Source organism: Meleagris gallopavo, chromosome 12 (assembly GCF_000146605.3).
Source record: "Meleagris gallopavo isolate NT-WF06-2002-E0010 breed Aviagen turkey brand Nicholas breeding stock chromosome 12, Turkey_5.1, whole genome shotgun sequence".
Lineage (NCBI taxonomy): Eukaryota > Metazoa > Chordata > Aves > Galliformes > Phasianidae > Meleagris > Meleagris gallopavo.
In genome coordinates, this window is record NC_015022.2 from 788,985 (window position 1) to 803,510 (window position 14,526).

Sequence of the window (14,526 nt, forward strand, 5' to 3'; positions counted from 1 at the left end):
GCCCCACCCCCACGCGCGACCCCGCTGTCGCGCAGCAGCAGCACAAGAAACCGCGGGCAGGGGTGCTCACGCTCTTTATTAACGTGCACAGTGGTGCTCCACAACCCCATACACCCACGGGAGCAAACGGGGCACCCAGACAGAAGGAACGCTCTCAGGAAAGGCGACAACACTGACAGACACCATACAAGGGCAGGTGGCTGCATGGAGATGAAGCATGCGTCCCCCACCCATCCTGCACCCCAACAACCCGCAGGACTCCGCCTGCACCCAGGGGCACAACGAGCAGCACTCTGGTTTGGGTTTCTCGTAGGAACCGTGTAAAACACCTTTGGAGTGTAAGCCCAGAGGGGACAACCCATAACCCCTCAGGGACAGAGGGCACCAACCTGGGGGAGCTGCAGCTTGCAGCAGCAGAACCGTTTACCACGAGTGCCTACTCCTTCCCCATCACCCCACAGCCGGGGCAAGGAGAGGCACGGCCACACCCTGAGGACAGTGCTAAGCTAGGGGAGATAGGGAGCACAGGGCCCTGCTCTGACATGGCTAACTACAGGGAGAGGTCTAGAAACAACTACACACTTCAAGTATTCTGAGTGATTTAAGGTCTCTTCCCCCGCTGCTGCACTCGGTGGTGTTGAGCAACCTAAATCCACGCTAGGGACGAGGAGAACATTGCAAGCGACTGCAGGCCTAATGCATGGGGAAGGGGCGCGGGGGTGGAAGAGGGGAGGTGCCAGCAGCTCATGGCACGGGCACCACCCGCATGGTGTTGGTGTAGCCAGAGCCAGGGCGCCAGCCTGTCAGCACGATCACCAGGTCCCCGGTCTTGAAGAATCCACGGGCTTTGCCTGGGGAAAAAGGAAAAAGCGTCGGCGCTCAGGTCTCCTCACACCCCTCTTCTCTTGCTTATTAAAGCAAACCTGCTTTCCTGCTGGCAGCTATTCCAATGCTGCCGTGACGAAACCACCGTCCCATTTCCCCTTTAGATGCGGTGCACTTATGCAACCACGGTCCCCTACATTCCAACAGCAGCACCAACACTGCTGCAGGTCCTGCTGCAGCCCCCGGAGCAAGGCAGGAGCACAGCACTCACCGACATTCATGCCCAGGTTCACACGGAGATCCACATCCTCCGCCCAGGCATCATGGGCTGGTTGCTTGCACAGCACAGGGAAGACGCCACGGTACAGGTGTGCCTGGCGTGCTGTTTGGTCATTGCGGGTGACAGCGATGATAGGAGCCCGCGGGCGGTACCGGGACACCAAGTGTGCAGACCTGCAAGAGGGAAAAGAGGCACAGGGTGAGACACAGCACTGCAGCACAATCAGAGGGGCACCCCCGCCTGCAGCACAGGCTCTGCCAATCGTGGAAGTGTGCCAGGTTGAGACCAGGGGATACTGGCACAATATTCTGCAAGGGCCAAGTTCTATCAGCAGAGCTCAACACTCATTTCTTAATTTAGCAGTTGGGCTGAGCAACGCCAGAAAGCAACAGACCCTAAACAGTCCTGGGGAGGAGACTGTTGCACCCCTGGGTTTCAGAGTGCCATCTGCATGCTTCGGCCCGAAACACAAGAATTTATTTGTCTCTGTTGCTATGTGAAGGTGGCTAGCTGCCACCTATTCTGTCCTCTGCAACCTCTCCTTGGCATCTCAGCAGGGGCTCAGCCCTGGTCCACTGTTCTCATCAACCCCCAACTCGTGAGGTGGAACAAGCTTTTGTCAGCAGCACTGTGAGGATGCTTCCAGAGGGCAGAATCCATGTCAGGGAAAGGCAGTCACCCCCAAAATTGGGTCTGACCACAGCTCATTGATGGGTTTAAGTTTCAGAGGAGTAACCAACATTTAATCCCATGTGTTCATCCCAGGCCCCCAAAAGCAGATGCACTGCTGGAAGAAATATGGAAGCAAGTGCCTTCATCTGGTCTGAGTGTGGGGAGCACCAGGTTGCTCTGAAGGAGGCTGACACCGACATGCAGTGACCAGGGACACCAGAGCCTCCACACAGCAGGCAGCAAGCGTGGGGTAACTACTACAGCCTCCCCTCCCTTGGGCTCTGCTTATAGAAGCCAAAAAGAAATAAAATAAAAGCTGCACAGCCATGCCATTTACAGCTCCATCTTTCTGACACACATGCTAGCAGCTTCGCTAGCTTTTGCAAACTTTGTTTTTTGGAGCCAAGCTCAGCAAGAACCTGGTTCAAAAGCCCCCAGTCACACGTGCCAGCTCTCAGACAATCCTCCCCACACTGCCCAGCAGCTCTAACAGACGCAGGTACTCCAAGGCTGTAACAGAATCCACAGCTAAAAATATTCAAATACCAGAGTTCAAATCTTTCCAAAAAGGTCAAGTGTAAGACTGGAACCTTTCACAAAGAAACTTTAGAAGGGTATCCAGAACTGTGCTCATGTAGTCGCTCCTTGTCTCTGCACAAAGTGGCTGCTTCAAATCACTCTAAGTTGTAAGTTTAGGTTAAGGGTTCACTGAAGGGTTCTTGAGGTGGGCACGGTCATGTTTCCGTTGCAGCACTAATTCTGCTGCCAGCTCCATGTAAGATACTCAGCTTCTCTTCTAGAAAGTAGTTTGAGACTTATGGTCCAAAACGCTTTGAGCACAGCTCCTCTAGATGGAAAGCTGCTCACAGCCAGGCTGCAGCCCTGTGCTTCAGACTCACCCAACAGGAAGAGCAGTGTATCAGCACGGCTGGTCAGAAATCCCTCCCTACAGTTTCAGTCTGCATTGCTGCCTCACCTGCAGCCACGGTGCTGAGCTCACCCAGCAGCACAAGAAACTGGATGCCTGCTTCTTCTGCAGGACTACTCACAGGCAGGCTTTGGGAAGCTTGTAGAAACTTGCAATGCATTCATTTCCCCTACCTGACGATTCTGATTAAGCATTCTCTTCACCCCCCTTGTGCTTAGGGGAGCTGGGTTGGTGCCCAAAAGGTTCAGCAAGGTAGCAGCCAAACTATAGCTCCTTCAAGAGGACAAAGCCTTGATTGAAAGGAAAAGATCCTGCATCTGCTCAACTTTTAACTCTACTGCTAACTTGAGGACTTCTTGCTAAGAAGCTGGAAGCTGCAGCAGTTTACTTTTCCCCTCCGCTCTTCCAGCCAGCGCTGCTGGCAGAGGTGCTGTGCAGAGCAGGAAGAGGCAGGGCCTGGTGCCGATGCCACGCTGGCAGTCTCGGGAACCCGGTGCTGCGTATGCGCAGATGTTTGAGATGTCTGCACCTCCCAAGGAATCGTCGCTGCCAGAACCCGGGCTCCGCTGCTACAGCTTTATTTCAAGGCACTCTGTGTGGGTCTCCTTCCCCCAACTCGGTCACGGAGCCATGACTCGAGGGACCTCCTACCTTCCAGACTTGGTGAGGACAATAATGGCCCCGCTGCAGCACTTGAAGGACGCTTCCACAGCGCCAACAGCAGCGGCCTCAGTGGGATCGCAGTTCAGGGGGGTCAGGCGACGCAGCTCCTCAAACAGCTGCCTGTGAAAGATGGCGGCCTCCGCCTCACGGGCGATCTAGAAGAGCAACACGCATTCGGGAAGACAACACTCATGTCAGTCACTCAGCACAGGGTAGGGTGAGGTGCTCTGTCACAGAGGTGTCACACAGCTGCTGCCAGCTTCTGGCTTTCAGAAGAGTTGCCAATGAGCCAAAGTTGGCTTGAGCACCACCTTAATGACCAAGCAATTTGATCCTCCAAGTTTTTCTCGCCAGATGGTGGCACCTCGCCCTGCTGGGCCCACACTCAATTGCCATTCATGCCCAACTGCCAGGCACTCTTGCTCTGCTCCTACCTACCTGCGGCCCTGCCCTGCGGATACCAGTGCTGCACGCTGCTTGCTGAATGCCTGCAATGTTGAGCATGGTCTCTCATTCACGCAATGCCCAGCACGCAGCACATATCTAACCCGCATGCTGGGAACGAGCATCGGTTACCTTACACAGGCTAAGCCTCTCCCCTCTCTGAGCCCTACCTGCCGGACTCGGTCATAACTATCAGAGCTGCTGCTAAGCATTTAAAGGAGGCTTCCACCGCGCCTGCTGCCATGGCATCAGCAGGGTCCCTGTGATGTACACTGTGGCGTAAGATTTCTTCAAACTGCTGACGATGGAACATTGCGGCCTCAGCCTCACGAGCAATCTGCAGGCCCGAGGAAGAAGGGCAGAGAAGAAAAGAGGAAAGAAAAGAAGGAAAGGTAGACCAGAGTAACATGAGATCACATTAATTTGCTTAACTGTCATAGTAATGCATGCAAGAGGACACTAAAGGTCAGGCTGCAAAACACTCTTTGGCTCTCAGGTGCAATGCTGCATGTCACAGCACAGCTGCACTGCCTGCCCCACACCACCCAGCTGGCAGGTGTCTCAATGGCAGCACTTTTGCTGTATTTAGGACCCTTCTCAGAGCAACCAAATGCAGTTTGCTTTTCAGGGATTACAGCATAACCTCTCAGACCACTCTTTCCTGTGGCTGCTTATTTCACTTCCTGGTAGTTCTTCCCTGGAAAGGGAGACGTGCTCCCTCCTAGCTTCATCGAGTTCAACTAAGAGCCAAAGAAGTTTCACCTCCAAATGCTGTAACAACTTCACTCTCAGAGACAGAGGAAAAAGCAAAAGCAAGCCTTCCTTACAGGGCTGTTTCACCACACACAGTGAGGAATTTATGCCAGGCTCAGACAGGCCAGAAGTGCACAATTAAAGGCCTCCTGGTCACAATCTAAGCACGTGCAACAAGCTCCATCATTTATTCACCCCAGTAGCGTGAGAATCGCTCACATTAAAAGACAATTCCCATCTCAGAAGGCTGCACTTGCCCTTGACAACCTGATAAAGAAGGCTTGCAGAGAGCTAGAAAAGCATGCAAAGGCTCATCTTCTCAAGGACACTTCATCCCCTTACTCCCAAAGCTGAAGAGCTGCCACACAACGCACAACAAGCTGATGTTAAAGCAAAGACTGTAGTGCCGTTGTTATAGAAGCTTTGCACTTGGATCCCCTTTTCAATACAAATTTTGCTACTCTGGTGCTAATAGATTATTTTTCATGATGCTGGAATTATCCCTCTTCCACAGATACCAGTTTAAGCCAAAGTAGTTAAGTGTCTTATGTCTAAATATAACAGGACACATGACAGACAGGAACACGAGTCCAGAGCCAACACACCAGTCCTGAAGCACTCAGTTTTGTTTCTGCTGCCTTCACACTTACTGTCAGGTCAAAAGGAATATGCAGTATACATTTTTACTTGAAAATACTGCAGGCACCACAGGCAGGCAGCACACCTTGAGCTCCCAGGCCAGATGCAGGTAGCTTTGCACTACATGCAGAGTCAACCTGAATTTAGTGGGAAGGTTATTTCTCCACTGCCAAGAGTCCAAATGTAACTCCTGTGTGCTCAAGTGCCTGCTCTGACACTGGCTTCAGAAGGGCACAGCAATTCTTCACTGCACATCACAGCTAGCTTTACTTGCATGGAAATAGTTTAAAGTGTTTGTAATTAACATGAGGGGAGAGACTGCAGGGTGGAAGTGAGAGGAAAGGAAGAACTATGCACACCGTGGTCTTGTTAGACAGACGGGCCACGTCAGCATTTGACAACTGTAGATCATCAGTTGGAAGTGGAAGGAAGCCCATTTCAAGAAGTAGGAAACAGTCTGCCCAACATTTGAAAACTTGCTGCCAAATCCAAGCACCTTTTTTTATTGCAGAGATGCCAGTCAGGAAACAAAAAGCTCATTGCTGCAAAGCTCACTGGAAAGTGATTGCTTTGTGAAACCACACAGCAACCCAGCAAAACTGGGAGAGAGGGGTTAAGCATTTCAGTGGTGCAAAGGGTGCATGCCCTGCTCATTCTCACTTCTGCTGATGACCTTGCTGCCTATGTCTACATACATTAAAGATAAATCTGGATTTGCTCCTCCACAGAGCAGATAAAAAACTTTCAGTTCATCTCTGTGGGCCTGGCAGGAGCACCATTATCCCCAGCCCTGCAGGAAAAGGGAAGCACATGCAGGGGGGGACGGAGCCACAAACTCAGACAGTTTGTGCTGTACCTAACTAAGCTTTCAGGCCAGAATTGCAACATTCATGGCAGTAGGTTTCCAAATCTTGGTAGGAAGACTTAACCCTCAATGTTGGGCTGAAAGACTAAGGAAGAACTTTGAGTTCACAGAATTCAGCTTGTAAGCCAGCAGTCACTGCCCAGTAGTTAAAGCCGTGTTTTATTTGCCAAGTGAGAAAACAGCACTCCACACTGACCAGATAAAAGATGTTTAGATAATGCACTGCAAACAGAAATGCTAGCTCAGTGCTTTCATCTGTATCACCTGAACTGCAGATGAAACTACCATGATTCACAGCCCTAGCAAGTCGGGAAAGCCAGTACTTCTAGATGCCTGGCATCAGGATTTTTGATGAACTGAAACACAAGCTGGGTTAACATGAAGCAGAGCAGAGCTTTCTGGCAGTTCAGGCATGTAAAAACGTGGTGCTGTCAGCACTCGTGCAACAAACATTCCCACCACCAAATGCATCAGCTGCTGGATGCAACACCTCAAGCCTCCTCCTCCCCACCCCCTCCCATTCCCTCCCTCCCCCCACAACCTTGAGGAGTCAGCTAACACTGTTATCTAGAGATGCACTCCTTAACAAGCGGCTTCCTGACCTTGGACAAGTTTAAGGCAATTAAGACTCTAAAATGCACGAGGCATTCAAAGAAATTCATATCGAGGTAGCAGCCAAAAAGCCTTTACCTTGGCCTTAAATCAAAATGAATGTGGTTCAATTGAAGTTTTAGATCTCTGAGCACTGCAATGCAGCTCTCAGCTCCACCTGGCAGTAGCACGCAGCATTCAATGCAAGGTTCCAGACCCCTCAGAGCCACGCCAGGTGAAGCAAACCCCAGGATGGGAAAATGAACCAAAGAACTGCTGCTTTACGCTACTAGGTGCTGCCACCTAGCACCAGGCATTTACATCTCCAGGTGTGGGCTCAGATGAAGGCAGAGCACTGCCACTTGCATCAGGATGGCTACTCACAGCGTGCTGCATGCGCACAGCCTCCAGCGGATAGTCTCCCTTGGCGGTCTCCCCAGACAGCATGATGCAGTCCGCTCCATCCAGAACTGCATTGGCAACATCACTGCCCTCAGCACGGGTGGGGCGAGGTTTCTTGATCATGCTTTCCAACATCTGCAGAAAAATGAGTCCAGAAGAGTCAGAATACAGCAGGAGGAAGCAGCTGTTTTTCCACTAAGGCACCTTGATACACATGTAAGGTACAAGTCAAGATATAACCTGACGTCTGGTAGCAGGGAGACTCACAGGCGCCAAGGGTGAGACATTCTCCTGTAGAGAGGCCTGCTCCTTAACAAGCTCTGAATCAAAGCAAAAAAACACATTTTCTTCCCACTCTACACTTACTCCTTTTCTGAAGGGATTTAACTCACACAGCACCACAGATACCGTATTCTCACTTTCCAATTCAACTTCTCAGCACTAGGGCTTGGTCCAAGGAACTCAACTTGGACATTTACTGCAGTGCATGCTCCTGTCCCTTTCTGAGGCTGCTACTACTATGCTGTTCTGGTTGGGAACATGTGGCTGGTACATCCAGAATCTCACCTAATAACTGCCTAGAGTCAATCTGCACTACCCTAACAGTGGCACACACTTCCACTGCCTGTGCCCAGAACAAGTACTGCTAGGGAGTCAGCCCTGCCAGTGCCTGAGGACTGTCTGCTTGTGATCTGTACTAAAGCTGCTGTGTCAGCTTCCTCCCTTCATTTGCAGCTCCCAAGGTAATCATATCATAGATCATACTGTTTTTTTTCAGTTCCTTCTAATGCAGCAGAAAGAGTGCAACTTTCAAAAGACTTGGGACACAGCAACTCAGAGCAATCCTCCTGTTAGACACAGATATGCTGCTCTAAGATGCAAAGTGCAGGTTATTTTTCCCCAAAATTTGTTTGGTCACAGCCCAAAAGGGTTGTGAAACGTAGTATAAGGTAAAGTCTAAGGAGTAGAGTCTTCAGCAGCCAAGCCCTAATGGGGAAGACTCCGAATCTCTGAATTGCTTGAAGATGAATTGTTCAGCCACTGCAATGCCTCTTGGCTCTTGCTTCTCACCCACTAACAAATGCTATCAAGGACCTGCCCCCAGACTCTATGCAATATGCAAGGACAGCTGCTGACATCCTGCCAGACTCACAAACACCCAGCACTTATACAAGCGAGCTTCGTGTTCTGAGCACCTGAGTGGCACAAATGATGGGTTTGCCAGCCCTGTTGCAGCGCCCAATCATCATCTTCTGTGCAAGGAAGACTTTTTCAGCAGGGATCTCAATACCCAGGTCACCACGGGCCACCATAATGCCATCGCTGGCCTCCATGATCTCATCAAACCTGACAACAAAAGAAGAGATTCATTATCCCCTTTGCTCCGAGGGTGGACTCTCTGCTGTCCTCCCTTTTCTGAAAGGAAGCATCACCCTTAGAGCCTGATGCGCAGACATCCCATCACACATTGACCTTCCAGATGCCATTCTGGTACCCTGTAATACCATAGAACAGTTTCTTAAGCTATATATAAACAGATTAAGAGGAGCAAGAGTTTATCTGAGACACTTCAGTCTAATAGTTTGTCACAGATTTGGTGATTCCATGTGTTAGCTCACTAGTTCGCATCCAGAGCACTGAAGTCTGAACTCACATTCACTACAAAGAGTGATGTACATTTCTGAGGAGCTACAGCATGAGAGGGCCGTGTCCTTCTGCTGCTACAGAGTGAAGGACTTGCAGTGCCACTCGTGCAAAGCTCACCTGCGCACACCCTCGTGATTCTCAATCTTGCTGATGATCTTGATGTGCTTTCCCTTTTCTCCTAGCACCTTCCTGACAGCATGGACATCAGCAGCTTTGCGGATGAAGGAAGCAAACACCATGTCCACATTCTGCTCCACACCAAATTTCAGGTCCTGAATGTCCTTCTCTGAGACCGCAGGCAGGTCAACTGCAGCACCAGGGAGGTTCACCCCCTTCTTGCTACCAAGCATGCCACCATTCTCAACCTCGGTCATGACAAAGTCCTTGCCTGAAACAGATGCATTCCCACAGTCAGAGCACAGCAGGGCGAGTTCCCCACCACCAGCTCCCACACCCCCTCCTGCCAAAGCTGCCTGAGAACCATAATGTTTACAGCAATCACAACACTGCTCTCCTTGGACTCCCACAACACGAGCTTGTAACGTTCCCATGAGAGCACAGCACAAAACCACTGTGTGCTTTAGGGAAAGATGCCTCTTTCTCCCCCCCAATGCAGGAGATTGGGGCTGCTTCCCTCAAAGAACTAGCAGGTTACATTTCTGCACATGGGCATCCCATAATATCCAAACTCCTCACCTGCACCTCCCTGCATGCTCTGGAGTTACAGGAAATACCCCCAGGCTAAAGCAGATTTTTGAACCACCATGAAGGAAACACTGGGAAATTAACTTTTCCTTGTACTACCAGTAAAGCTAGTTCAGATTCTAACCATAAAACACAGGGGTTTGTTATAAAATTTGCTCAACTTTGAGTAGGAAGTATGAATTAATGTAGTTAAATAGGCATATGCACGTCCCCCACATATTCCTCTGTAAGAAGGGGTTTTGGATGACTAGGGAATGCCACCTTGAACTAATTACCACAAGCTGAGCAACTTTTTTTTTTTTTTTCCTAAACTTTACCATCTCACAGCAGCATTAAGTCTCAGTGCTCATTTCTTTAATGCAGAATTTAAAGAACCATTCTGGAGGAAAGGAAATCACGAAGATTCTTAGGGAAGAATGAACAAAGAGAGCTAGCAAATCCTGTGAGGGTTGCTACACACCTTTCTCCTTAACCAGCAGGGAAATGAGACCATCATCCACATAGATTTTGCTGCCCACATCTATAACTTTGATGAGATTCTTGTAGTCCACCCACAGGACATGCTCATCGCAGTTCTCCATGAAGGCATTGTCCAGGGTCACTTTGAGAGCTGCGCCCTTCTTGAGCTCCACCTCTGCTGTGCCACTCTGCACGTCAAAACAAGAATTTCAGAAAAAAAACATAGAAAAAAAAAAAAAAACAAGCACCCAGCTGCCTCCCAGCTTGCAGCAGTTTGTGCTGGTACAAATGCCAGACAATACATACAGTTATTTTGTTCTCATAAGATAATCCTTGTTCCCATGGCCTGCTTTTCCCAAACATTATCTAGTCTCAGGCATTGGAAAAGGTGGAGGTGAAAAAAAAAAAAAAGGAGCAACTTACTCCCTTGATAAGTCCAGTTCGGATTTCAGGTCCCTTGGTGTCCAGTGCAATAGCCACAGGTCTGTAGGTGATTGGGTCAGAAGCAAAGCTCTCTGTAGCCTCTCGCACGTTCTTAATTGTGCCCTCATGATACTGGAAAGGAAAAGAGAGGGAAACTTTTCAGCCCACTTCTACTCCACTGCTTGTGCTACATAGCCCAAACACTACTCAAGCATGATCAACATGATCAAACAGCAGCAGCTGGAGGACTGCATGTGTGGAAGAACTGAACAGCAAGAAAGCATCACAGCTAACGGACAGTTGTACACAGCTGCTGTCCTCTTCCCCTCAGAGCTTGAAAGTGAAGGTGCCACACTGCCCCAGAGCCTCTCGACCTCATCCTCCACTATGAGTCCCATGAGCACAACCAAAGCAAGGACTTTGCTGTTAGGCACATGGGTGGATGCTTTCACAACTCTGACTCAGATCTCCACTAGGGATAAGAGATTTACTCAGAGGATATTATCCCTTTACGTATTTGCATTTTATTTTGCGCTAAAGCGACTGCAGCCAGAAGTTCAAGGCTCTGTCTCTGCACACCACACTCCAGAACCCTTCCACATGTGCAAGAGTTTTTGTTAGTACTGTCAATTTTGGGACAGTTTCACAGGGAAATTCCCATCCCAGTCATCTCAAACAAGCTTCAGATGATCATCAAGTCAGGTTCCTATCTAGTTTAAACAACACTAGAGATAAGCTTGACAGTTATGCAATACTTGGCAGGCTCCTGAAGATAAGAAATGCCCTTTCCCCTCCCTATGGCACGGGCTGACAGCATGCAGCCTGGATCACCTGGCTGCCCTCACATCACCTGCCTTGGCATCAGGAAGGTGCAGCTGCAGCAAGCTGCGCTCAGGTTGCTGCGCATGCCCTCAGCCAGAGATACACCACAGCTAACTCTCAAGGGCAGAAAAAATGAAGTTTACTGATCAAGCGCACAAGAGGAGACTGAGGAGGCACCTGGTCCTTCCACATACTCCAGGTGTAACAGGCAGCACAGGAAGCATGCCTGAGCAGAGCCATGGGGCTTATCTGTGCCCAGTCACCTGGAACGTTTTATTACTTGGTACAGATCAATGACCAACTCCTAGGGAGTCTTCCTCAAGAATTACACGTAACAGGAATGCTGGCAGCAGCTGAAGTAAAAGCAGACTTCCTCCACAAAAGAGCTTCAAGGTCTAGCACCTAGTTGCAGCCACTAACTTGAGCCCTGTTACATGTTTTAGGGTGAACACTGGAACTAAAATGTTAGTGAAAACTAACATCATATGAAAACCTCAAGGAACTGTAGAGGACAACAGAGTGCTTGAGGAACCAGATGGGAACTGAGACTTGCTCAGTTACAGCTGGCAGTCAAACTGGGCAGGAGACAGCAGTTGGTTTTGGTGCAATCACCTAACCTCCATCTAAACCAAATATGCAATTGGGCTGCACTTCACCCAAAGCCAAGCCACATTCCCTGTCTGTCACCTCAGCTAACAAGCACACCAACCACAGCACTGTGCTAAAACAGCTAAGAAGGTTCAAACTTGGCCACCAGTTTCTTGCTGAGCCTCCTGGCTGGGAGCAGCACACGACCACTGAGGAGTGAAACCAGTCCATACAGCCCTTTCTACATTTGAATTTTGGTCAGCTGCAGCCTGCACACTGCTGCTACCACAGGCTAATACAGTCATGGTCCAACGGTTGTGCGCAGCTAAACACCAGACCTTTTGATTTCTACAGTGCCCTGTGGCCTTTAAAGGCCATGAGGGTGAGAGGTCGAGTTGTTACGCACCTCAGGGCTCGCAGTTCACTAAGTAAAGCCACCGACAGCTGTCATTTGGTTACAGTTTGACATTTTGAAAGCAGGAGGGCAGCCAGCGTAAGAATTCAGTCTCAACGCTAAAGGTGGCATTCGGGACAACCTGGAATGGGATCCTTAGCTCCTGCAGCATTGCTGAGGATCTCATCTATTTATATCAAAAAGGGCTCGTCCACCACAAGCAGTGTTGATTTCTTCTGACCTTACGCTCAGAGGATTATTGCCGCCCCCCAAGTGACAAGCTCCTAGCCTCACGACTACTGGGAACATAACCTGAGCAGCTGGCTAGCCAGGCAAGTCCAGAAGCTCAATTCTTTCAAACGCATACAGTAATTACTTCAGGTGACTTATTTCAAGACAAGGTTATTCACTGACCGCTTGCAAAACCTCCAACAGTGAAGCAGAGTGAACAACTAATAGCTGTGTACTCCTGCAGAGGTACGCAGGTAACTCAGAAGCAGCCTAACCCTAAAGCAGATGCGAGTTCACTTCTCCATAAAGGTGGGGAAGAAATGAAGGAACTCAGATATCAGCTACCTGGCTCCCAGATAGAGATCGGTGCAGAAAAGCGCATGGAAACAACTCAAGCTGCCTCCAGAAAGAACTGAAAGGAGTGTTGCAGGCTTGGTATTTACAGCTGGCACACTTCCCCCAAACCTAAAGCTAAAGTTTTGTCTTCCTACACTACCACACCTGCTCTGGAGCAAGCTCCATTTCCCTTGGCCTCCTCTTGCAGAAAGGAAGGAAGGGATGAGCAGTCACAAGTTCAGGGCAGTGTCAGTCCCACCCCCAGCCTTACCTCGTGGGTGCCATGCGAGAAGTTGAGGCGGGCAACATTCATTCCAGATTTAATCATTTCCTTCAGCTTGTCCACAGCACGGGAGGCTGGGCCTAAAAGGAGGAAACAGTTTGAATATTAACCTGTCATAAAAAAATGAGATAACCCACAAACGTCAGACTGTTTCATGTGGAGGGGATAACTGAGACACAGTGGATACAGACTTGCTCAACACGAAAGCTGCTCCTTTGTCTTAACTTGACTTTGGGAGCTCATCTGAACCCAACCAGTTCAGACATCACTGGATTTACTACTAGCAATGAAAGTGGGCAGGCAGGCATGGGAAAGTTGTGTTGTTTCAACAGACAGGCACAGCCTTGGCAAGAGATGAAGGCTGAAGCCATCCCACATTCCCACAATGAGTTTCACCAACACAGGCATTTACAGCCTAACATGAGCCACAGTTCCCTAGGATCTGGGAGCCACGTACCGATGGTGCAGATGATGCCGGTGTTTCTGGCAATGGTCGGCTCAGAGTCAATGTCCAGGCGGCACATGTGCTCCAGAAAGGTGTCTGCCATGGCAGCGTGCAGCTGCTGGGTCTGGATGAAAGCGGTCCCCGCATCGTGGTGCTTCGACATGGTTACTGGAGTTCGGTGTCTGCAAGAGAAGAAAACGGTGCCAGGTTTAGGGATCGCCCCTGCTCACTCACCACGCAGAGACACCAACACACCCACGTTATGAATATGGAGGTAACGAGAAAGCTGCTACTGGGTCAGACTATCGTTATGTTCCTACTTGAGAGTCTTAGATACAGGCAAGACACACTTCTATTTAAATGTCATTCCCCATGGACACCCAAAGCTCACCTGCCTTCTATGCAGAAGTTCCCTTCATAGCTTCTCTTCATTGCCAGTCTTCCCCTGCAGCTACACAACGCAACAAAATTCAAGCGCTTCAGTGCACAGGCAGCGCGCTGCCCGCTGCCTGCCCGCTCTCAGCCCATCTCTGCCAGCAGCCTGGGGACCAGGTGGCCGGCTGCTGGCGTGACTGCAGCATGCTGCATGCAGGGACACATCTCAGCACACCGAGTGCACCTAGGCTTAACCCAGCCTTTAAGCCCACACAGATAATCAGACTTGAGTTGATTGAACACAACACCGGGGCAGACGATGCAAATAAGACTAAAGAATCCTTGAATGTCCTCAGGGACCCTCTTCCAAATGGAGACACCATGCAGCCTACCACAGCCCATGCATTTGCAGGAGGCAGGAAGACTCCACAGGGCTTAAGACTGGCTGTTTCTGGGAATAAGAAACTTGGTGCTTGCCTCTATGAGATGAAAGCATCCCCAGAACAGCAGGGAAAGTCCTGAGCACATGAGAAAGCTGAAGTGAAACCCACAGTTGTGTGCTGCAACGGGAGGACCCCCACTGGGAATTTTGTCCTCAAGCAGCAATGCAGCTAGAAGCCGCTTGTCCTCTCCTCCCTGCACACCTTCCTTCTGCATTTACACCCAAGTGAGACAGGACTTTGTGCCTGGGCAAGGCTCAGCTTCTTGGTGTGCTGCTGCTACCACCTCGAGTGCATTGCTCCCCAAGGAGGGGGG

At 49.9% G+C, this 14,526-nt stretch overlaps 2 protein-coding genes across 5 annotated transcripts in view; both read right to left on the bottom strand.

The window, feature by feature from the left end:
* Window positions 1–110, bottom strand: part of GRAMD2A (GRAM domain containing 2A) — a 6,730-nt gene extending 6,620 nt beyond the window's left edge. The window contains exon 1 of the mRNA XM_010717230.2: window positions 8–110. Within this exon, the coding sequence (XP_010715532.1) occupies window positions 8–110 (103 nt within the window). The remainder of the gene's footprint in view (window positions 1–7) is intronic.
* Window positions 57–14,526, bottom strand: part of PKM (pyruvate kinase M1/2) — a 17,911-nt gene continuing 3,441 nt past the window's right edge. Inside the window, exons 2-12 of one of the 4 annotated variants that reach the window (XM_019619306.2) lie at window positions 13,787–13,846; window positions 13,408–13,577; window positions 12,939–13,030; window positions 10,297–10,428; window positions 9,875–10,061; window positions 8,827–9,097; window positions 8,259–8,409; window positions 7,045–7,197; window positions 3,983–4,149; window positions 1,097–1,278; window positions 585–851 (exon numbers count right to left, since the gene is read on the bottom strand). In XM_019619306.2, coding sequence (XP_019474851.1) covers window positions 745–851; window positions 1,097–1,278; window positions 3,983–4,149; window positions 7,045–7,197; window positions 8,259–8,409; window positions 8,827–9,097; window positions 9,875–10,061; window positions 10,297–10,428; window positions 12,939–13,030; window positions 13,408–13,577; window positions 13,787–13,827 — 1,653 coding nt within the window. In that variant the 5' untranslated portion in view covers window positions 13,828–13,846 and the 3' untranslated portion in view covers window positions 585–744. Of the gene's footprint in view, window positions 852–1,096; window positions 1,279–3,356; window positions 3,524–3,982; window positions 4,150–7,044; window positions 7,198–8,258; window positions 8,410–8,826; window positions 9,098–9,874; window positions 10,062–10,296; window positions 10,429–12,938; window positions 13,031–13,407; window positions 13,578–13,786; window positions 13,847–14,526 lie in introns of all 4 variants that reach the window. The other 3 variants (XM_010717126.3, XM_010717125.3, XM_010717128.3) reach the window with 3 other exon arrangements.